General features: G+C 37.9%; 1 protein-coding gene across 5 annotated transcripts in view; it reads left to right on the top strand.

Moving 5' to 3' along the window:
- The window catches only part of PRMT3 (protein arginine methyltransferase 3), a 64479-nt gene extending 40463 nt beyond the window's left edge, over positions 1-24016 (top strand). For 4 of the 5 annotated variants that reach the window (XR_009743326.1, XR_009743324.1, XR_009743325.1 and 1 more), the window contains 4 exons: positions 12280-12330; positions 12527-12614; positions 23350-23599; positions 23829-24016. Coding sequence is in view for 1 of the 5 variants with exons in the window: in XM_061453086.1 (XP_061309070.1) it covers positions 12280-12330; positions 12527-12614; positions 23350-23459 (249 nt within the window). In the remaining 4 variants the exon portion in view is untranslated. Of the gene's footprint in view, positions 1-12279; positions 12331-12526; positions 12615-23349; positions 23766-23828 lie in introns of those variants that run through there. The other variant, XM_061453086.1, reaches the window with a different exon arrangement.
- The last annotated feature ends 223 nt before the right edge of the window (positions 24017-24239 follow it).

Genomic DNA, 24239 nt, shown 5'->3' with positions numbered 1-24239 from the left:
TGAATCTGATAACCGGAGGGTTTACTGCATTTATTTTATTTATTTCATGCAAGTTAGTATTTTTACTTGATGGCAGTTAATGTGACTTATGTTCAAAAGGACACTAAGTCTAGAAAGGCTTTGAAATTTGATGGGAGGGGAGTTCTAGTTGCAGCATACACAAGCTTATTTTTAGTATTATTGACAGTATTACAGTACACCTCCGTACCGTGAAAATGAAGGTTTCAAGGCAAGTATTAGAGTGTTGCATTAAATTAAGTAAAGAATCTGGAACAAATCTGAGACTGATCAATTATTTGTTTATCAAACACTAGTCATTATGAAATGGAAGAAAAGGAAAAAGTTTTCAGTCTGGGCATTAGAATTAAATGAAAACTCAGCACAAGGGCATCTTTCAAACACTCCAGAGAAGTTGTGCCTATGTTGCTCACGCTGAATTTACATAAATGCACATTCATTTTGCAGCTTTTTTTTTTTTTTTTTTTTTGGTCGTTCAGTACCTGGTGTTTTGGATTAATGAAAAATGTGCCCTGCTGTTTTTTTCTGGGAAGGCCCATGCAATTTATGTTGTGTGGCTTAGGTTCCAGTTTTCAGGCTTAAGTCAATGAATATACCAAAATGTTTTTACTTAGCATACTTCATGTAGGGGAGGGGGAGTGACTTTTGAAATAAAAATGACATGAATGTCTTTAGAGCAAAAACAAATTAGATATTCTTACATAAATATAAGTTTTTAGATGTGTATTTGTTGTAGATGTGTATTTAGAAGTGTACAGATGGGTACCTATGTGAGGATTCCTTTTTGATTTAAGATGCACAGCTTGCTTTCTTTGTTGGAATAAGGAAGAAAATAATCAAATAGAAGGATATTTGTATTACTACCATTAGGCAGGGCAGTTGTGATAAAGATGAGGTACAGATGAGAGAGTCTGGGTGTTTGGATTAAAGTAATGCATTGAGTTTTTAAACACTAAATGATAAGCAAAGGCAGGATGACCTAATTTCAAAGATTTTTATGATTGCACTAATATGCTTTTACATTCAACATCAATTATAAATGCTTTCTACCAATTCATTCAACTATCCTCATCAAATTTGACAAAAGGTGTTAGGCTCTGAGATCTGCAGTAGAAACTCAAATTTTTGTAGTCTAGGTTTCAGTGATACTTCACCTGAGAGCTTCATGCTTAGTTTTATGCTGCAGCATGTCACAGAATCAAGTCCAAAGGGGTAGCTGATTTTTAATATATCGTGGTAAGTCTGCTACAGCTGTTTTATTTGTCTTTTGTATGTATATAAGAAGAAGAAGAAACGCAGGCCTCCTCTGATGCGGACACAAAGAACATAGAATCGTAGAATCATAGAATAGTTAGGGTTGGAAAGGATGTTAAGATTATCTAGTTCCAACCCCCCTGCCATGGGCAGGGACACCACGTTGCTGTATGATGTAATTAGTTAAGTATTGCAGTCTTGGGTATCTATGTCAAACAATGTAATACCTGTTTTTTGATGGGTCTGTGTGCTGGTTCACGCTGCTATGTATCTCCTGGTTTTAGTTGTCATAGAATCATTCTAGTTGCCTCAGGGCAGCATCAGCTTTGATTGCAAAGCTCCAGTTGCAGCCCTGAGTTAATTTTTTTAATACAGCCACTTTTGAATATCTGATTTACAAAATCTTGGCGATCTTTTTTGGCTTTTGGGTAGAGTAAAATAGCTTCTTTTGTAGACATCATTTTCCTTAGCATTAAACCTTTGCAAAAAAACTTCATTTCTGTTCTATCAATCTGTGGTATCATTGACTTATAAATCAAGATGTGCACCTTGCAGGGAGAAGGGGAGGGAAGTGAGGGAAAAACAATGTTTCTGCAATTTCGCAGTGAATGCAGGTCCTAAAAAATGATCAGAACTCTGTGAAGTATTTTGCACTTCATGATTTAGGTTTATTGACACTTTGAGTGAAATTTCTACTTTTTCTTTGATGGATTGGAGAAGTTTAGTTGGGAGTTGGCAGTTCATCCATCATATCAGGCTGCCTAACCTTGCAGTAAATGAACAATAAAAGCCCATTATTTATATTGAGATTTTTAGGAGATGCTTTAGGATTGCAGTTTGTCCTTTGAAAATAACATTTGATGTATTTCTTGTTTGCATCCATGTTTTGTTGTTCTGTTGGCACAGAAAGAGAAAGCTGGTTTTATTTCCCAAAATTCTAGCTTTTGATACATGTCTGTGCTGATTTTTGCCTTTTTTAAAAAATGAGCATTTAAAAATATTTTTGCTTTATTTACAAAGTATTTTATAAAAAAAAAAAGAAGAAATTGAAATGTTATACTTGTACATATCAGGCTTTTTTAGCTTGCAACCAAAAATTTTTCTCAGCCCTTTTTGTGCCATAACAGTGTGGAAGCAGATTTGATTGTCTCATTCCTAGTGTTGCCATTAATAACAAAGCCAACTTTATAGACATGTGTTGCCATCAGGAGTAGCATTCCTTTTGTATGTGGTCTGTTCTTCAAACCCAAGCAAGTGGAAAACTTAGGTGCGTGGTGGTGGGACAAAAGAGTTGTGGTCTCATCTAGTTGGAGTACACAGTGTAATTGTTGAAGAGCTGAACGTTTAGCTGACAGCTCTGGAGGCATTAGCTGTGTTGGGGTCTGTTGCTTCCTCCCATCAACCCGTTTGCACATCTGTGGTGACAACGTGGTTTGTTGTAAAAGCTGACAGGAATTGGAGCCATAATGCAGTCATTTTACCAACTCATTACCACATTTGCCTTGATTATGGCTTGGAACACTGCCAGGATCTCTCAGGCAGGAGAAGCTGCACTTATTTCTGTAGTAGGATGTTAACTAAAATCTGACGTTATTTTAGCCTTGGTCACTTTGGGATTTTGTTTTGTTTTGGTGTTTGATTTTTTCCTTTAGAATAATAGAATTTTTGAAGTTGGAAGGGACCCATAAAAATCATGAAGTCCAACACTCAGTGCTTCATTTTCTGCTGCATCTAACGTTATTTTGATAGCAGCATTAGAAAACAAAGGAGCCATGACTTTCAGTTGACTTTTCAAATTAGTCTCAGCAGAGAAGTTGACCTCTTCTTGATTTTCCCCATACGTTATTTCTGTTCTTGTAAACCGTTCTGGTGAACGCTTCTGAGAGGATTTCATAAAGACTGTGGGAAAGCTTCTCCTGGCAGAGTTAGGAACAGAGGGTTTTTTTCTGTTCCTTGTCTGAAAAGAGCACAGAAAGACTAGCCTAATCTCAAGGCTGACCTTTGGGCCTTGTCACCCACCTTTTGCTCATCTTTGGATTTTTTTTTTCCCCTCTCCATTTTGTCTGTTTGTAGTACAAACCTTTTACTTCCTGAAAATTGATAATGCAAGTGCTGAAATAGGTACTTCTTTCTAGACATCACAATTATTGCTAGTCTGACCTCTTGGCTAATTATCTGGTTGCATGATAGTGGCATTTAATTGTACAAGTTGTTCAAAAACCCTGCAGTTCAGAAGGCAACAGGATAACTGTTTTCTGGTTTTAGATAAATAGACTAAGGACATAAATGCCTAGAATTAGCGATGAGCATCCACAAAACAGAAGAACTATGCAATTCCCAAAATGTAAGATCATAGTGTTAATTGACTCATACCTGAGTTGTCTGTCCTTCCATCTGTAAAATATTTTAAATTAACTCTTATACTTTTATATGATCAAAAAAGCCTATCCTAGCAAAGTAATTAAGTCATTCTCATAACAGATCAGCCTGATGTCTCTCTGTAGGTATATCCTAAGGGTATTGCAGATGATCCTGTAATGCATTTATTGAGTCGTATCCTTAAAAAAAAAAAAGCTTAATGCTCCAAATAGGGGTTTTCTTCCAGGTGTTCAATTAAATAGGTCTTCAGGAAAAAAAAAATTGCTATCAAACCTGAGAAATATATAAAGATTGAGTGAAAAATAAACATTTTAAGTGTGACCTTATGTTGTGCTTAGGACTTATTGGTGAGGGGTGTCAAGGCTTTTTGTAGAGCATATGTTCTTCCTACTGACTTTTCCTTTATTCCTCTTGTGGTACATCACAAAACAGTATTTTTAGCAGTAAGTTTATCTATCATTATTTAGGCTTCAAAGACTGAAGGTTTACAAAGCATAAAATGGTTGCACAGAATCATTATATGAAATTGTTTCAAAGCACTTCTAGGGCAAGTTGCCTTGATTTCAGTCTTGCAAAAGATAATGGCCAAAAATAGATTTAATTAGCCTGCAAAAGTGCATTTTCCTAAGAAAGAGCTAGGGTTTGTCACTGCTGATTTTAATGAGACATCTGGCTAATATCAGTTAGTAGATGCTGCTAGGAAAATATTCCATTAATTGTATTCTGAGTTTGATCACTGTGTGAGCTTTTGAGATAACATATAATGATGATTACCCTCAGTGTAGAAATCAATTGACAAACTTCCTCTTTTGTCTGTGAGCATTTCCCCTGTGAGTCCATCAAGGTTGATCTTTCCTAGCTGAATAAAAATATCCCCTGGGAGGAAAATGGCAGTATCTCTTCATTGCTCCCAGGAGATGTTGTCAAAGAGCAGTGGATGTGTATAAAAAGTGGGAGGGAGGAAGCGGGTGAAAGAAGGATAATGAACCAGAGGACGTGACTGATGTATTAAAACCTTTAGGAGGAGAAAGGAAGTTGAGTTGACTGGAGAAAAATATTTTGTCTAAGGAAAATCTTTGCTTGTTAGAATTTTCTTAAGTGTTAGACAGTTTAATTTCTTAATACCAAATTTTCCATTTGGGAGCCACCAGTAAGCATTAGGATACTAATCTTTAATTGCAACATTAAGTGAGAAACTAAATTTTGTAAGCTAATTGGAAATCTGGCTTTGAGTACCGTGGTTAAACACACCTTAAATGCCTGATTTCTGTTTAAATGAAAGACTACTTTATCATGTTAGAATGCAGGATTTGTCTTTCTCATCTGTGTAGTTGTTGGTAGCCTCTTCTACAGAGATCTCCAGATTCTTGGTCTCTTTAAAACACAAAATCATTGCGTGAGGGGTTTCTTTTCCTTGGGATAAAAAATGCAGCAACTCTGCTGTGTGGATGACAAACATTCCATCTCCATGCTTGGATAAACTCCATCAAAAGCACATTATCTCCCACTTCTGTGGCCAGCTGGCTAATTGTATTTGTTGTAGCCACTCACTGTTGGAACATGATACTAGTGAAGAGCAAGAATGATAAATGACTCAGTGTAGGTGATAGCAATAGTAATAATTTTTAATTTCCTTGTTCCTAAGTGAATTGGTAAGGTTGCCCTTATGAGTTCTCACAAGGAGTCACACAGTCTCATTTGTTTTATCCTGTTAAAATACTGCATATACAGCCAAACATTTTCTTCAGAAAAAAAACCCTTAGTATTCAGATATATTTGAAATAAAATTTAGGCTCCTCTTGCAATTTCAGTAAGGGCTGTAAGTGAAAGGATTGAAATAATATGCACTAATACACATCTGTTACATATGTTAAAGCCTTTTGTGATCTTAATATATTTGGTGCATGTTACGTGAATAAATGGTGGAAAAATAGGCTCAAGATAATTTGTGTGTGAGGGAAGAAAAATACGTTAAAGGCAAGTGACTCTTACTGGGAGGACATACTTCATTTACGAGGGGTGGTTTTCATATGTTTACATTAACACCTTAGAAACCCTCAGTGATGGATGAAGACCTTAAGCTGCTTTGTGAGCTCCTCATCGAAACCTGGGTTTGACAAAATTTTGGGTAGAAATTAGCAGCTGCTATTGTAATTTTGGAAATATTTTGTTCTTAGTTGAGCAAACTCTTTGTTGACCTGTATAGGATAATGCTTTGCAGTCTCTGTAATGTACATCTATTCCTAAATATTTCATTAGTTCTTTATTTAACCCTCTTAGTTCCCTGGGGAAATATGGAAACTTTGTTCAGGGGTTGAAGATTTTGTTCTTATAACTCTGCTTTTCTCCTGGCAATTTATAGGAGAATACGAAGGATAATATTTCTGTGGTGTTTCCCAATATTTAACATCCTTTGAGGCTAGAGCTGCAGTTATTTATTACCATTTTAGAAGTCATTATTTTTGTTTTCCTCCTTCATGGTATTCAGGAAACTGGCACTTGAAAGATTCTTCCAGAGAAGGCTCAAGTTCTTGCTGATTAGTCATTGGGGAAGTTGTAAATGAGCTGTCAAAGGTGGAGCAAAAAGATGAGTAAAACTGCTGTGGAGGAAATAACTGTTATTGTACCGTTGATTTAAAAAAAAACAAACAAAAAAACCCAGCACCTAAAGCAATAGTTATAAAACATTGTATAGAATTCATGGGGGCATTGTTTGCTTCTTCCTTTTCTTAGGTTTGACTCTTTGTAAGGAAGATGCCACCTTTAATAAAAATCTGGCCAGCCCTATATTCCATTTTAATATGATTGTGTCTGTGATTGCTTCTAGTATGCCACTTGTAGATAATTTTTTTTTCCCCTTATATTTTACTGCTTAGCTGCATGTGTTAAATTTTACAGGAGGACTTAATCTTCCTTCAAGCTGTAAACATCGGAAATTACTTTCTTTGTAGTATTGCATCTTTAATAGAAGAGTGTGATTGTTACAGCTACTGCTATTTGTGGTAGTGCTCAAAAGTGAAATGAAAGGAAAATGCTTTGAACTTCACTTTCATAAAATTATTTCACTGGAATGTGCTTAAATATTAAAGATGTGTGTTGTGAGTTTCAGGATAAAGCCACTACCAAGTAATAAAAATAAAAAAAGCCAAGAGGGTAAGGGAAGCTATAATTTCCTCAAAAGAAAATATTAACCAAACCCAGTCTTAAAGCTGGTTTTGTATCATCAGGTATTTCAACATTGATTTGTGCAGATGTTTGATATTTTTTTTCTTTTCCCAAGCTGTTTATGTGGGGTACCAGATCCTTTCTGTAGTGGTGCAAGGCTTACACTAATGTACCTTAGGGTAATGGTGGGGGGATGATTTAGTTTAGGGGGTTTTAGCTGTTCTGTTTGGGAGTATTGAAGTAGGCTTCTGTAATGCAATCTGAGATCCTAGGTTTTAGTAGCTCTTTTGAGGAAACCTTCCTGCTGCCTTATGAAGAAGCAGGAATTTTAATGTTTCTGTAAAGCATTTGGTAAGAGAAATAACTAGAACTGTATTGCAGCTTTATATCCCCCAGTACTTTGCCAGTGACATAGAGACAGGTCTTTTGCAACCTGAATGATTCTGGGCGCTCGCAGCCCAGAAAGCCAACTGTATCCTGGGCTGCATCAAAAGGAGTGTGACCAGCAGGTTGAAGGAGGTGATCCTGCCCCTCTACTCTGCTCTTGTGAGACCTCAAGAGACTCTTGTGAGACTCTTGTGTGCAGTTCTGGTGTCCTCACCATAAAAAGGACATGGAACTGTTGGAACAAGTCCAGAGAAGGGCCACGAGGATGATCAGGGGACTGGAGCACCTCCCGTATGAAGATAGGCTGAGAAAGTTGGGGCTGTTGAGCCTGGAGAAGAGAAGGCTGCGTGGAGACCTCATAGCAGCCTTCCAGTATCTGAAGGGGGGCTATAGGGATGCTGGGGATGGACTCTTCATTAGGGACTGTAGTGACAGGACAAGGGGTAACGGGTTCAAACTTAAACAGGGGAAATTTAGATTGGATATCAGGAAGAAATTCTTTACTGTAAGGGTGGTGAGGCCCTGGAATGGCTTGCCCAGGGAGGTTGTGAATGCTCCATCCCTGGCGGTATTCAAGACCAGGTTGGACAAAAGGTTTGAGTGACATGGTTTCGTGTGAGGCATCCCTGCCCATGGCAGGGGGGTTGGAACTAGATGATCTTAATGTCCTTTCCAACCTTAACTATTCTGTGATTCTGTAAGTGCCACATCTATACATCTTAAACACTTCCAGGGATGGTGACCCCACCACTACCCTTGGCAGCCTGTTCCAATGCCTGACCACCCCTTAAGTGAAGAAATTGTTCCTAATACCCAGCCCTTAACCTCCCCTGGTGCAGCTTGAGGCTGTTTCCTCTTGTCCTGTCACTTGTTACTTGGGAGCAGAGACCAGCCACCTCCTGGCTCCATCCTCCTTTGAGATAGTTGTAGAGAGTGTGATAAGGTCCCCCCTGAGCCTTCTCCAGACTAAATGCCCTCAGTTCCCTCAGCCCTTCCTCATCAGACTTTTATCTAGACCCTTTTTCTGCTTTATTGCTATTCTCTGGACCTGGGAAATGGTGTCAGAGATTTTACTATAGCCTTTGACGTGGCAAAAAAAAAAACAAACCGCAACTCTTTCTGTCTTTAAGATTCAATGTCATTGACTGATTTTTCGAAAATCAGTTGTTTTGTGGCTCCCCTAATAGCAGACTAGCTTGAGTACAAAAAGATCTATAAAACTGAGCTGTAATGAAAAAAGTACACCCTGGATTTAAAATACTATGGTAGGCATTAATTTTTAGCATTTGCACTTAATCTGTGCTACATGAATAAAACCAGGCCATCATAATAAGGCTATAAAAGTCTATCCTTTGAATTCCTAGGTTGCTTAAAGCAAAGCTTGGGAGCTTGTAAGAAGCTCTCAACTTTCCTGGTATGAAGAAATTGTAAAATTGGCTGAAGGAAATGGTTGTTCTTTGACATAGACCTACCTCATCATTAGGCTGAGGTTTTCTAGATTAAGCGTAAATTTGAGGCCTTGCTTTCACTTGTGTTCCTTCCTTACATGCTTGCTTTCTACAGAAAGGTCTTAGAGCTACACTGGGATCCTTCATGCCCCCCTGTATTTTAGCATTGAAGACCACCAACCTTTTTCTTTTCATTAAACTTTTATTTGAACCCTCAGTTTCATACACAGATGTATTGGAGTGGGTGGAATGAATTGTTAAATAAAATGGAGTATACTCATGAAAATAATGCATAATTTGGTTGAATGCCTTTTTAAGGGTTATGTTACTCGTAGGGGAACATGCAGTCTAGAATCAGCTAGGTTGGAAAAGACCTTTAAGATCGTCAAGTCTAACCATTAGCCCAGGCTGCCTAGACCACCACTAAACCGTATCACTGAAATCCTCTGTGTAAAATCAAAAAGAGGAAAGGAAGAAGGCAGTTAATTTAGGCTGAAGTTACTGGAAGGCTTTAGAATACACTTGAGCTTATGTTTATTACCTAGGTGTAGGCAAATAACTACTTCTGTTTAATAGCAGGTTTAAACTTTTGGTTTGGTTTCTTGTTTCACAGCGTAAGCAACAGGATCTGTGCAGTTTCACTTTCTAGATTTCCTCAGCTGTAATTGGCTTCTGGAATAGCTGCCATAATTGAACAAATTATGAAATTGAACAAAACAAGTCTTGTTTTCCCAAAGACGTAAAACACATGCAAGAGATTTCTATCTGGATATTAAATGCAGCATTGGTAAATTATGGCAGGTTGCCTTAAAATGTTTATTAAAACCAAATTACATAGTTGAAACCAATTTTGCAAAGAAAAATGGTCAAGCCATGTGTGTGTTTTGTTTTTATTAGTTGTTTCAAAACTGGTTTGAAAATCTGTTAGTAAAGATACCCATTAGATTTTGAAACTGCAATATGTGCTCTTAAGAGTTTTCAAAACATCTTTCAAACTCTCCCCTGGATCTATTTAACTATAAGCATATACTTTCTATTCAGCTATGCAGGACTGGGGCTGCCTGTTGGCATAGCTCACCAGAGTGTGTGTTTTGGTTTTGGTGTGCTTGAAGCTGTTCACAAGGGTTTATCCTATGGGACTTGTGGAATTTGTTTTGTTGGAATATTTGTCTGCATTTTTTTTTTTTTAACCTTTGGCTGAATAATTTTTTCAGTATCAATGCTGAAGGACATCTATCTGTTTTAGAATGTAAGAAAAAGAATTTAATGGATCAGCGTAGAACTCCTGTTCTCTGTAGTCACCTGAAATCTGTAAATCTGTAATCCCTGAAGCTCTGCATGAGGTAGTCTTTGTGATGTTTAATAATTACTGTTTACTACCTCTTGATTTAGATAGCCAAAGTTCAGTGTTTCAGGTTGTTTCTGTTAGGGAAACCATTGATTATATATGAAATAAAGTTGATACTTATCCTAGTCATTTACAGAAATTGCACAAATCTTCTTTCCCTGAGCATAAGAGGCAGCAGATAGCAGAGGACAGTTTCTTTCCTTGTACCCATGGTTTCTTTCCAGTCTGAACCTCATCCTCCCAAAATAAAAATGCCAATGTGAGGATGTTTTCTCAGTGTGTTTTTGTTACTTCTTCTATCAAATATATAGATAAAAGCATCCACCTTAGCTATGGTGTGTCTGCATGGAGCTTTTAGCTTTCTGTCCAAAATGTAGCTTGATAGTCTTGCTTTCTCTGGAAGCCAGTATTTTTTTTTTCTGAATTATTATGTTTTTGTTGTTGCCGCCTTGTTCTCCTTTCTGCAGTAGTCATGTCCTAGGTCTTACTTGTAAGCATATCAACTGTATTGACCTGGTCTCTGAAAAGTATTTTTATGACTTAGTAGATCTCTGACTAATACACAGAAAAGATTGTGCCTTGATAAGAGCAGTCTGATGGGTCAATAAAACTTTGTCAAAACCTTCTCAATCTTTACCCAAAAAGGCGTATTAGAGACAAGGCTGTGATTCACTTGGCAACGAATTTCTCAGCGTTGAGTGTTAGGACTCAATGAGCGATAGGGATGGAAGAGTCACCATTTCCACCATCTGGTGCTCATTTGTCATGAAGCTCCCTCAGTGTCTCCTTGCTTCTTACATTTAAGAATATTTGCCCACATCATAATTTGAAACTTGCAAGGCTTCTCTGAAGTGCCCTTAGCTGAAGAGCAAACACAGGTGCTTTAGCACACTCTGTTCTCCACAATGTTGGTGAAATCTGTTCTGGATTTAGACCAGAGAAGAAAAATACCAGAATGGTTTAGCTGTCATTCAGTTTACATATTTCATAATGATAAAGCCTTGTGCCATTCAGTTTACCTGCATTTGTAAGCATATTTGATTTTTTGTCTTCCTTTCATAGTCTGTCTCTGACTGAGTATGAAGGCCACGCTCCAGAAACTGTCTTTTGTAACCCTTGAGAACGACCAGTTTCCTAGAGTAGGAGAAAAATACTAATGCTGTGAGAGGAAGGTTATAATCAGTTGTTTGCAGTTAGTTTTCATGCAGCAGGCCTGCCATCGTGGAATTGGTACATACCTTGTTTGAATGTACTGTAGGTGATGTGAGGGTGGGTCCCTTCCTGCTGCCACTGGGATGAAGTCCCCAGCTGCTGTAGTTTGTTACTCAAAAGCTGTATTCTAGGTTGTTTCTTAAGGCTGACATAATAGAAAAGCATAAATGCCTTAGTCTGATTTGCTTTTCGTAGAAGATAGTAGAAAGCAAATAAAGGTGAGCATGGACAGGATTTCAGAGGTGAAACTGTGGCATAGAAATGCCTTTTAGTAGCATCTGGGACTCATAAAGCTGTTCTGTCAAAAAACAGGCTAGTATTAAAAGACTGCATAACTAATAGTGTTGGTATACTGTTTTGTGCGCGGGCATTTTGTGCCTCTTTCTCTTCTTCTTCCGCTAATGAACTATGTACTGAAGAGAGGCTTTTTTTGAGGTTAGGAGTGGGATGGCAGGAGGGACAGAATAAGTGTTCCAAGGAATCCTATGGAGAGTTACTATTAGAAACTACCAACTGCTGGAAAGGCCAGCATGAAGTATTTGGGAATCTTTTGTCTCTTACCTGTGTGTGTAGTAGAGGAAGGAGAAATATTCCCTGCCTGTTCATGCTCTGCCTCAGTTCACAGGGAGCTTTTATGGAAAATAGTGTTTAGCTATGCAAAGAGTGAGCATGTCATGCAGAATCCCTTGTGCTGTGTTTTAATTTAGTGATGGCTGTGGTAGCTGTAGGGGATAAGGATGGAATTTGATGCTTTTTGGGGGTCTGTGCATATGAAAGTCTGTATTCTGTGAAATTCTAGTTGAAGTTAATGTGTGGGTTATTGTGGAAAATCAGACTAAAAGTTGGCGTGTAATAAAGTGCATTTTCAGTGGGCTGAATATTCTCAAGTACGACAAATGTGCGATGACTGCTTATTTTTTCGACTTAGGATTTCTAGCATAAATCTAATCTTGTTTCTCTCAGTGCATGAAATGGAATAGAAATCCCAATAAATGTATATATTGATAGACTTTTTCTTAAGTGTCACTACTGTTCCTTTATTATATTTGCATTTACTCCTTTTTATAGGCAATTGCTGGGTATTTTGATATCTTTTTTGAGAAGAACTGTCAAAATAAGGTGAGTATTTGGGATTGTGCATTTTAAGTCTTTGGGAGATGAGGGTGGTTTTGTGTTTTATTCTGCCTCAAGGTGTTTGGCGGGGAGTCTCTTTTGCTGTAGCAAGCACTTCATTTGCATGTGTGTTTAATTGATTGATGTTGTGTGATATCAAAAATGCTGTTCTTAATCAAACTCTTGAACTCTTCTGCTGCAGGTCTTGTTTTCAACTGGTCCCCAGTGTACCAAAACGCACTGGAAACAGACAGTTTTTCTCCTGGAGAAACCAATTCCTGTAGAAGAAGGTATATTTAAATGCAGTTGTGGTGCAGCAATGGTTATGTTACACTGCTGTTATCATTAAATTGAAATCTAAAATACCTTAAAAATTACATAAGTGTTAAAAAAAAGTAAATCTTTCAGCTGCTCTAAAGAATTTTTCTATGTCTGCAGAACACTGGGAAATACCTATCTATGCAAAATTCATGTTAAAAATACGTATTAATGTCTGCATAGGTGTATTGTAAGTGGGCATCTGTCTTGTGTAGCTTCATGCTGTAATTTTGGTGAGAACTTCTGTATCAAAGCTTTTCTGAGGCACTAGAGTTTAAGACCATTCTCTTAATTTTAACAGAAGTAATGTTCTGAAGTATCATATTTGACAAGTGGTTACATAATTTTTTTTTGTAGCCCTCCTGAACTATGCTATATTTTTGAAATGAATCATGAATATATGCGTGGATCTTGTAGCTGGCAGTTGTGGGGATTGCTCTGTAATTGGAAATAGTTTCAAAGATCATGAACTTGAAACAGCCATGAGCTTAATCCATTGAAGAATGGAAGATGCTACTTTGATACACTGTAAATTTAGATAAAATTGATAAGTACTAGGTGTTATAAGTACAAGTGTTGTAAGTTTCACCTTGAATTTGATACATGTGAAAAGGCTTTAATTGTCATCAGGGGTAACTCAAAATCGGATGATAAATTGTTCAAGCAAGGTTTTGAAGACTGAAATGGTGCTTATTAGCGGTTTCAGTTAGTTCTGTTTGGTAAGTCTTGAAAATACATTTCTTTGCAAGTAGTCAAACATTCCTTGATTTATAGACAGAATTATGTCCATGACTGTCATGGGATAGTCATGCAAGAGGATGAACATAAAACTGGTCACGAATTACAAGTCTTGCCCTCTTGTTCCTGTAGAACTGCACTTTCTTTCAGACTCTCCCAGTCTTTATTTTTTTTTTTTTTAAATCAAAGGAGATTAAATAGTTACATTTTAATGGTTTTATTATTTCTTACCTTTTTCACTTAACCACTAAGTATTTACTCCCCATCGTTGAACTCTTACTTGACAGTGAATTTGTTGTCTTTGAAGACCATTTTTCTTCACAGACTGGCAGGACCAAGGGAGAGGAACCTTGGAAATGAGGCTCATTTCTGCTGGTCGGTTAATAAACTCATGGTACTACCTGGCCCTGACCCGAACAATTGATAAATAGCTTGGATAAACTGGGGGAAAGTGTACAAAACTTTATGCGATGTTGAAAAAAAAATGAGGTCAAGAAGCTCAGAGAAGGTACAGAGAAATATTGATGTAGATGGAATATTCTCTCTCTTACCAGACCTAATTATGAATATGAAAGCAGCATCTGCACTCAGTTACATTGCTTTTACATTTGCGTCTTCCAGCCATCAGCCATGACAGCTTTTGAGCAGGAGCTTCCTTCCTAAAGGCACTATGGTCAGTGTTATCTGACAAATAATTTCTCTCCTTCATGCTTTGGGTTTATGTCCCTAAATAAGTTTTATTCTTAGGTTTTGTCACTTCTTGGTACATACACATTGGTGCATTTGTATTTGGCTTGCATTCTGTTCAGCTTCTCTTTCTAGACAAGGCTGGCTAAGGTCTCCTTGCTGCAACTCATTAAATTTCAATGTCATAGAATGTGAAGTGAAATAAGTGCGATGACATTTGTTAGAATATGCACATTATTTAATATTACCTAGATCATTTGACATTTGCCAAATGTGTGAAATGACTGGAAGGTGTGCCTGGCTTGAGAATTCCAGTCTAGGTGCAGTGACTTTCTGAAGACAACTGCAGAAACTATGTGCTTTGAAGCAGTGAACACAACCTGGTTGACCTTCAAGATCACTTTTCCTGTAACCCCTTCCTTCCTTTCTCTTTATTAGCTTGTATTTCCTAACATTATCCCCATAACAAATCTTGTTACAGCCGTGTTGTTTTTTTTTCTTCTACCTGTCTACTTCTCTTCATCATTAAATTTCCCCATTCCATGCGTTTACCCATTCTCTCTGTTTCTATATGTTATATAAAATTGCCACTTTAATCTAGGATTCTCTGTTATTTCCAGTGTTAGAGAAGGTTCTGAGAGAAACTCTTGATGTAATTTCCTTTTCCTTTGTAATCCTTTGTGGGATATTTATTGTTCATGGATGACACAAGCCCATCAGGGCAGTAGGTGTTTATTGATACTTACATAGCAATGTTTCTTAATGTAAGTGAACACTGAAAACAGCATTCTCTCAGACTTTGACCTTCTCCTTCATGGTTCCAAAAATCTTTTTTTTCCTCAGGACATGTTACTATAAGTACAGATTTCTCCATCTTCCATTTTTCCCATTTTTTTTCTTTGTAAAAATAGTGACTTAAATATTCATCTGGGTAATTTGACATTGCCTTTGCATTAATCTGACTGGTGTCCCCATGGTGGCATTTGTTTTCAGTATTTTAATGGGTTGTGAAAGAGGAATTTGTGCTATGAAATGCATTTGAAATGTTTTCTTATCTTGAAAGCATCTTTCAGATATGGCCCTGGCATTTTCCCCATTAAAGAAAAATTGTTACCTTGGATTTCTAATTCTGAGTAAAATAGTAAGGCTGACTTAAAAGTCTCTATCAGATGCTTTATAGCTTTTGCGGATATGCCTGAAGTGGTGCTAAAGCACTGATTGTATTTGGATTTGTTCTGTTGAAGAGGTTGAGCTTACAGATATCCAAACCTGGCTCCTTTATGCATGTCTAAATGGTTTTATTCTGCAGTGTGAACTAGCTAATTTTCTCAGCTGCTTGATGCCAGGTTACTTGTTGTAAAAATAGATCTGTTTTCTCAGCCATAAAAAAGAGTGAATGTTTTGATCTCTATTCTAACAATAAAATGAAGCTGTTAGAAGCCAAAGGATGGGATTTGCAAGTTACCCTCCCTCCTTTACCATTCCTGCCACTGCCTGCGCTGGATGTGTAGTATTTGCAAATTCTGTGGGTTGCCATAGGAAAGATTTAATCTAAGTCCAAAGATCTGGAGAGAGGCAATTAAAGTTTCACCTAATTAATACTTCTTAATTTTCCACTGAATATCAGCTTGATACTCAACTATGGTTTATATATTTATATATTTGTATATTAAAACATATATATGTTTTAATGGATAATTTCTGTTGGTTTGGTTTAGATTTTGGAAGGGGAGGAGGAGATAGTCTCTTTCTTTCTACTCATGTATTCTGCAAAATTGGTTTTCCTTCTCACGGAAGAGAGACTTGAAGCTGGTGTACAGTGAAGTGGAACAAAATAGCATCAGCATGTTGGATATGCTCTAACTGCTTAGCAAGCAGTAAAAATGAAGAAACTGGAGAAAGAAGGAAGATATTTTATTGCCATAAAAATTGTTTTCTCAGACATGAGTTTTGTATTGTAGACTTTCTACAGAGTACAAGACTTTACTTAAGCAGCCCTTTTAATAGCTTGAATATGTCTTTATTTTGAAAACTGAAGCTGAGATGCCAAAGCAGTATCTTTTTCTTATTAATGGTCCAAACGTATTTTCCTTTTGTTGTTTGTTGAAATATTCCTGCTAATTTACATAGATGAAAAACTATATACAGAATGGCATTCTCGTTTGATGGTCTCAAGTATTTACTGAATAAATGAAATGCTTTCCGAAATTATTTTAAAGGGCCCACAGAATCTTTTCAGTAACAATGAATTAAGTTAAAACCCAGATCTTTATGCAAGCAGGTTCTATTAGCAGTAAAACAGCGTATTGTCAGTGTTTTGTATTCTTGATACTGCCTTGCAGTGGAAATAAAACCTTGGTTTGATTTTCTATGGTGCTAAAAGATGCTAGCACAGCAAAACTGAGGTAGAGCTCACATGACTAAGCCCCTATAAAATCCTTGATTATCTTTTAACTCCCCAGTCTCCATAATTGAGCTGTTTGTGAATTTACAAACTGTAAAATGTTAATTTGTCTACCTAGAAAGCATTGTTAAAAGTAGGATAACAACACTAGCACAATTAATCTGGCTGAATATTTTGATCTTATACTGAAATACTTCAGTATTGTGCATCCCAGTTGGGTAATTCGTTTCCAGATTGAGATTCTAGCGTCTGTTTTGCCTGTCTACAGCTGTGATATGGTGTCTATAAAATGCTGTCACTTGTTTACTTACAAATGATACCTCCGAAAAGTGATGCTTGATTTTAAATCTAATAGTTGTTAAAACTTGGATTTTGAGATCACACTAAATCTTCCGTGTTTTAAAGTGTATCTTTTGAAATCTGCAGCTTAAAATCATCCTGCTGACTTTTCAGAAACATCCCTAAGTATGTATTTCAGACACTAAATTGAGAGAATCTCTTCCCATGGCTGTTCTATTGCATTGAAAGATAAAAGAGGTCCTGTATCTGACAGGAGAACTTCTTGTGCCATTCTCTGTGCCCCCTTCTCAAGTTCTGCAACTGCAAGGGAAATACAAATCATACAGCAGCAACAATCTAGTTTTGTCAGATTTCTGTCACAACTGCAGAGAGAAAGATTGCCCAAGACTATACAGTTTAGGATCTCTACTACAAAAAGTAGTGAATTAAGATTAGTTCGTGGTGGGTGAGTGAGCTGGGCTGCTGCAGCTTTACATGGAGGACTATTTATCTGGCCTTCACCATTCCCTGTGGCAGCTATTTCTGGTACCTGAGCTATGCTGGGAATCTTGGTCATTTGCAGTGCATGCACATTATCTTAGGTTGCTCTCCTACCTTACTCAGCTGGCTCTATAGACTTTGCAGCAGCCTAATTCAGAGTTTGTCTTGGGGTGTTGAAACGTGCCAGTACTCAGAGCATGAAAGGAAAAGGTAGAACCCCAACATAGTTTCAAAGAGGGTGAAGAGTGATGCAACAGTAGGGAGTTGGCAGAGAGATGCCTAATTTTTAAAGTAGGCAGCCAGTGGGAGAAGGATGTCACAGATCAGGTGGATAATACCAAAAGGCAGTGATTACAGCTCCGTAAGGAAACTGCTCACTGGATTTCATTGTGTTGGGGATTCAGTAAGAAGTGGCCTAATAGGAAGGTGGCAATCTGTGTACAGCTGCAGGTGCTTATAGTTTAAGAAGATGAATGGGCAGATTAAGGATAAATTATTGAGTTTAAGGGGAATGCCCATGATCCCACCACAGATGATTTCTATCTTTCATTTTTCTTTTTCAGTCAATGGCATAGGAAAACCACTTTCTAGCCAACTCTTCCAGAGTAATGCTTTTGAGACTTGGGATTTTTTTCAGTTGCATGCTGGACCTCAGTGTTGCATAAAGTTAGGTGTTCCAGTTAGTCTAAATGAGAGTGGAGAAGTAGATAGTGTTTAAATTGTCAGCCTCAAATGGGGACAACCTTATTGTAAAGAGTGGTGTCAGAGTTTACTGAATGTGTAACTGAAGGCATGTAAGACTATCACAGTACATTCTGAGGGATTTGTAAAGATATTTCTTACCAGTAGCTCAGTAGTTAAGGTGTCTTTAGTCCCAAATCCACTACAGTTTTCTGGCAGGTCCCTTGGGAATAATTCCAGTGAGATCTTTCATAAGGTTCTTAAATTTCAACAGGGTTCAGAATAAAGAATGCTTTGAGTACCATGTTACTACTTGTCTCAGCTTCATAAAGCTCTTCCACAGGAAAAGAAGGAAACCTTGAAAGACCTTGAATGCTGGCCTCCTTCAGTAGCTCTTTCAGTCCTTTTCATAATCAAAGAGGGAGGAGACAACAAGTTGTATTGAAAGGCAGGGTAGTTCTTCACGTCGCAAGTTTGTTGCCATGAATCATTTTGAGCTTTAAATAGACATTGTGGATATGTGTGCAAGGAGACTGCATGAAGTCTTTGGGTTTGGTCAAATCCTTCCAGATGAATCGAGTTATAGACTGAAAAAATATGATTAGTTTGGCCTAAACAGCATCTTAGTGATAGGGGTCTTGTAATGAGAGGTGTCTTAGCTCACAGACTGCAGGCTTGCACTGCATATTGCACAAACATCAGTGAAAGGTGCAATTGCTTGCAGTTTTACTGATGGTAAAGGAACCAAAATATATTGTCCAGAGCAGTTGTATAGGGTGTACTGTAGAGCATGTCTTCAGCCATGCAGTATTTGCAGTGGGTCAGTCCAGACACAGAGATGCTTTTTTCCTGTGCTAGAAAGCTTGAGCAGCACTTCTGCTGAACCCTTTTGTCTTTTTCTCTTTTTGGGGACAAATTTCAAGTCTCCCTAAGGGATAATCAAAATGCAGTAAGGGGATTGTAATGGATTCAGTTTTGTCCTAATCAAACTGCAGTGGCAATGTGTGGTTTACTTGCATTCAACTGAGTGTGATAAGAGGAAGGTGATGCAGCTGAGTCCCACCGCCTGCTTCCTCCAGGCAGCTCAAAGGACAGCAGGGGTGAAAAAACATCAGTCATTTTCTATCTATGTGACATTGATTAATTGTTCTGAACTGCCTTTCTGTGCCTTGGTTGCACTGCTGTTTGCTTCGGCCCTCAGAAAAGATGGCTTAGAAAGGCAGCGTTAATGTGGTTCCAGGAAAAAAACCAAAAAGCTGAGAAAAATGGAATGCTTTGTTTCATTGGCTGCCTTTGCAAACAGAATCTGAGGGTTCTGTTCTATAAAGTCAACTATAATTTCTGCAATTAGATTTTTACTTCATTTATTGTTAATGTTTTAAATGCTAAGATTGAAGTATGGATTAATTTAAATCATGGAATTTTAGTTCTCAGAGGCTCTTTAGTCTTACTGAACTAACATTTAAAAAAAAATTTAGAAATTATTATCATAGGATGTTAAAAGAGATCAAATAGTACTTTTTGTAGCAGTTCTGAAAATCTGTATGTTCAAACTAGGTTAAGCTTCCCAGCTACGCAGAAGCTATAATGCCTTTTTTTCCATACCTCATCCTTCTGTCTGTCAAATCTCTGTTTAAATAATCTGTGAAACCATTTTTGCAATTCTGATGCAATTTATTGCGTCCAAATAATCAAGCCGCACAGGAATTGAAGCGGAATCTCCAGCTAATGGTTAAATTATGAGGAAAAAAAACAAAACAAAGGAAATGTATTTTTTCTTTTATACAGTATTCGTACCAGCTATTTTTGTTGAAAAGTTTTTTTCGATGTTTAGACTTCAGCCTATGACAAAAAGTCCTGCATTTGTTATTTATAATTTATAATCTGTCAGTTTACTGTTTGTGGATGCAACTGAGAATTGTGGTAGATGGAGAATTCTGAAATTCTTAGAGAATTTGAAACCAGCAAGTTTACAAATTGCTGTTTGTTTTCATTTTTGCAATAAGAATATTGAAAAAGTTTCAGCTTTTTAACAGAACATGACAGTGGTTTTTAAAATCATGGTAAGTAATGAACAACTGGGAAATACTTTGGATGCAGTGAGATAGAAAAGTAGTAACAGTGGATGTGGCTAGTGTGAGGGACAGAGATGACTAAGGCAAGCGAGGCATAAGGTAAGAGTAGCAGAGAACTTAGAACTATAGATGGAGATCATATCCTTCTATAATGTGTTTAGTAAAATCATCTGTTGAGATGTAATTCTTGTGGTTTTAAAATGACAGTTTGAAAAGGCTCAGCAGTGGGCTTCCTACATATTTACAAATATAACTTCATGTGCAGGTCTTATTAAGGACTGAAAATAAATAGAGATTATTTTTCTCTAGTAAATACAAGCAGCAATCTTCACAAAAGCATTGTGAAAATAAGAGATACCACTTGGTAAGCTCATTAAAAACAAGACTGAAAAGCCTTTATAGGTAATATTTCCTTGCAATATAGAATCATAGAATAGTTAGGGTTGGAAAGGACCTTAAGATCATCTAGTTCCAGCCCCCCTGCCATGGGCAGAGACACCTCACACTAAACTATGGCACCCAAGGCTTCATCCAATCTGGCCTTGAATACCGCCAGGGATGGAGCATTCACAACTTCCCTGGGCAGCCCCTTCCGGTGCCTCACCACCTTTACAGTAAAAAATTTTCTCCTCATATCCAATCTAAACTTCCCCTGTTTAAGTTTTAACCCGTTACCCCTTGTCCTGTCACTACAGTCCCTAATGAAGAGTCCCTCCCCAGTATCCCTATAGTCCCCCTTCAGACACTGGAAGGCTGCTATGAGGTCTCCATGCAGCCTTCTCTTCTCCAGGCTCAACAGCCCCAACTTCCTCAGCCTGTCTTCATATGGGAGGTGCTCCAGCCCCCTGATCATCCTCATGGCCCTCCTCTGGACTTGTTCCAACAGTTCCATGTCCTTTTTATGTTGAGGACACCAGAACTGCACACAATACTCCAAGTGAGGTCTCACAAGAGCAGAGTAGAGGGGCAGGATCACCTCCTTCGACCTGCTGGTCACGCTCCTTTTGATGCAGCCCAGGATGCGGTTGGCTTTCTGGGCTGTGAGCGCACACTGAAGCTGGCTCACGTTCATTTTCTCACCAACCAACACCCCCAAGTCCTTCTCTGCAGGGCTGCTCTGAATCTCTTCTCTGCCCAACCTGTAGCTGTGCCTGGGATTGCTCCGACCCAGGTGTAGGACCTTGCACTTGGCATGGTTAAACTTCATGATGTTGGCATCAGCCCACCTCACAAGCTGCTCAAGGTCCCTCTGGATGGCATTCCTTCCCTCCAGGGTATCAACGGAACCACACAGCTTGGTGTCACTGGCAAACTTGCTGAGGGCGCACTCAATCCCACTGTCCATGTCACCAACAAAGATGTTGAACAAGACCGGTCCCAACATCGATCCCTGAGGGACACCACTCGTTACTGGTCTCCAGCCGGACATTGAGCCATTGACCACAACTGTTTTTGTGTGGCCATCCAGCCAGTTCTTTATCCACCAAGTGGTCCATCTGTCAAATTGATATCTCTCCAATTTAGGGACAAGGACGTCAGTTGTAGATGGTTTAGGAAATTTATGAACTTTGAACCCAGTGGGAAACAGGGTTAGGAGAAGCAGATGAAAGGTGGGGAAAAAAAAAACCAAACAAATTCTCTTTAATGTCCTCCTGTTCAGCCTTCTCAGTAAACTTGTGCTTAATACTCAAAAATATGAATATTGTTAATTCAGGTAGCCCCTTCAATATCTGGAAATCAAGAAAACTTGGTGTCTCAAAACTGCTTTTTAGATCAGGTTTTCAAATATGCAAATAGTAAACCCTATGGCTAGTTGAAATTGCTAATGGATTTCAGTTTGTGTCACTTTTACGTGACAGATGCAAACTTACACGTTTGCCTTAAATTTATATAGCATGAATCTGTTCCTGGAGCTCCTAATATCTGTAAATCTAGTTTTCTGCTGTCTTCTTCTTACAAGGATTTTTAGATACAGGGGGAGAGAGAAATTAATAACTGCTGTGCCTATGGAGAAATGGGTTCTTTATCCCTTTGTTTAGTCCTGTATAAAGTTACAGAAAGTTACAGAGCTGTAAAGGCTTTTCACATCTTCTTCATTGAGTATGTTTGCATGACAATAAAATATACTGCTAGTTCATTAAACTGGACTTAGAGATCCACACGTAGTCTCCTGTCTTCTGTGTGAAAAGTGAAACATCTCTTCTTAGAGATTATGCACAAGTTCTCTTAAGACAGCATGGCAGGTTTGATTTTTCTCCTCATGTTATTTTGGAATCTGAAAGTGCTTTTAAAAGCTAGAACAGACCTTTGAATTATGTAAAGAATAAATGTAGGAGAACTTGATGTGCTATGGAACTGTAGCTGCATTAGGGATGGAACCAGGTCTTGATCAGAGCAGGCTAGGACAAAATGTTAAACAGAAGCATCCAGGTCTGGAATTTTTCTAGGACAAAAACTCTTACTTCAATTTAGCAACACCAAAAAAGTGCTACAGTCAAGAAAGCCTGATAGTTTGTAAAAAAAAAAAAAAAAATAAAAAAAAATACAAAAACAAAAAACCTCACTGTTAACAATGTGTATACTTGAAATGCTCTGAAGATTTGTGTTAATGTTTCCTGCCAGATAAAAACATCACCTAATGAGAACTCAAATAAAAAGCAGTGCAAATACAAACCACATGCCATTTGCAATAGGAAGTGGAATAGGTTTTTGTGGTTACTTAGTTTTGCTCAGTAGTAGTGATCCATTTAAATTAGGGAGCACAGCAAAGGAATAGTGCAGTATTAAGTATCGCGGAGTAGCAATTTTGCTTTTAAAATACTGTTTTATTATTGCTAATTTGCTTATTTCGTGGGTGGAAATCCAAGTTGAACAACTTAAAGATATTATATATAATTTCATGAAAAAATCAGTTGATATTTGATGCTCAGAGGGTGGAGGGAGATAGTACAACAGCCCTTGGTACCTGTCCAGCTGGGTGCGTAGTGGTGTGCAGATCCAGCACAACCAGATTCGAAGAGAGGTTAATGTACCCAAGGAATACAGAGGTTTTCACCAATCACAAATAAAATACTGGTGTACTTTGGGTAGGTCATCTGAGAAGTAAAGCATCAGATGTAACTCGGCACCTCACCAGATTTAACTGCAGTTAGTTAGAATTAGGTTTGCTGTCAGGACCATTGCTTAGACCTTAGAAAAATCAACCTTTATAGACTAGTTTAATTCTGATTAATTGGGAACAGTGTCTCATGCAGCATAAGGGAATGTAATGCATCTTTACTGTTGCTGTGCATGGTTCAGTAATGTAAGCATAACCTAAATATTTCCTTTTTACTTCTGCAGGAGAAAGTCTGAGAGGAGAAATAACAGTCCGCAAGAACAGAAAGGATCCACGGTCCCTCTTTATAACCCTCTCCATGAAGGACACACATCAGACCTACAGCCTTCAGTGAAAATTGTGTTCATATCAATGTTAAATTTAAATGTTAGAGTTACCTGTTGCTAACTGTTTCTAAATATCCCAAAATTATAAGCTCTGGGGTATACACACACACAAGAATATGCAAAGCTTATCTAGAATGGAGGGAGAAATGTTTGGATGGTTTTGCATCCAATGGAGATGTGGAGACTGACTACAGAATCAGATTCTGCTGTGTTTCACATGATGTGGGGAAGGCAAGAAAGATGGTTTTGGTTACCTGAGTCTACTAGGTGAGAAAAATGGGATTAAAGTCTTGCTGTGAGGAATAATAAATACAGTCTCTCAATATTCTTTTCTCTCCAGCTGGTGAAATCCTTTTATAATTTATTTTATTTTTCAGAAGAACCTAAGTCGAGGTGCCAGTGCACCTCAACAGTAGCCAGAAGGTCCCAGTGAGAATAAATGTGGAATTCCAACTGCAGGATTGCAGCAACAAAAACCTTATTTTTATTACACTTCTATAATTAAAAAGTTGTATCACTGTTCAATTACATTTATCTAAATAAATGAACTGAGTATGTTGTATAATGCAGTTGCCAGTTTCCTTGTTTTCTTTGTAATTGGAAATTCTTCTCTCTCTCCACTGATGGCTCATTTATTTGTGGCTAGTTTTTTTATGTACTAGCCTACCAGAGCATGGAAATATGTGTTTTAGCAGCTTTAGGATAAATAGTATGAAGAAGTTGCTGAAATGGTGGATTTGATTTAGCTGCTTACAGAAACAGGCTAAGAACAACCAAGGATTGATGCA

Source organism: Pezoporus flaviventris, unplaced genomic scaffold, assembly GCF_033815535.1.
Source record: "Pezoporus flaviventris isolate CSIRO_AGI_PZ_B2104156 unplaced genomic scaffold, CSIRO_AGI_Pfla_v1 ptg000014l, whole genome shotgun sequence".
Lineage (NCBI taxonomy): Eukaryota > Metazoa > Chordata > Aves > Psittaciformes > Psittacidae > Pezoporus > Pezoporus flaviventris.
This window is presented reverse-complemented; position numbering and strand designations above follow the sequence as displayed.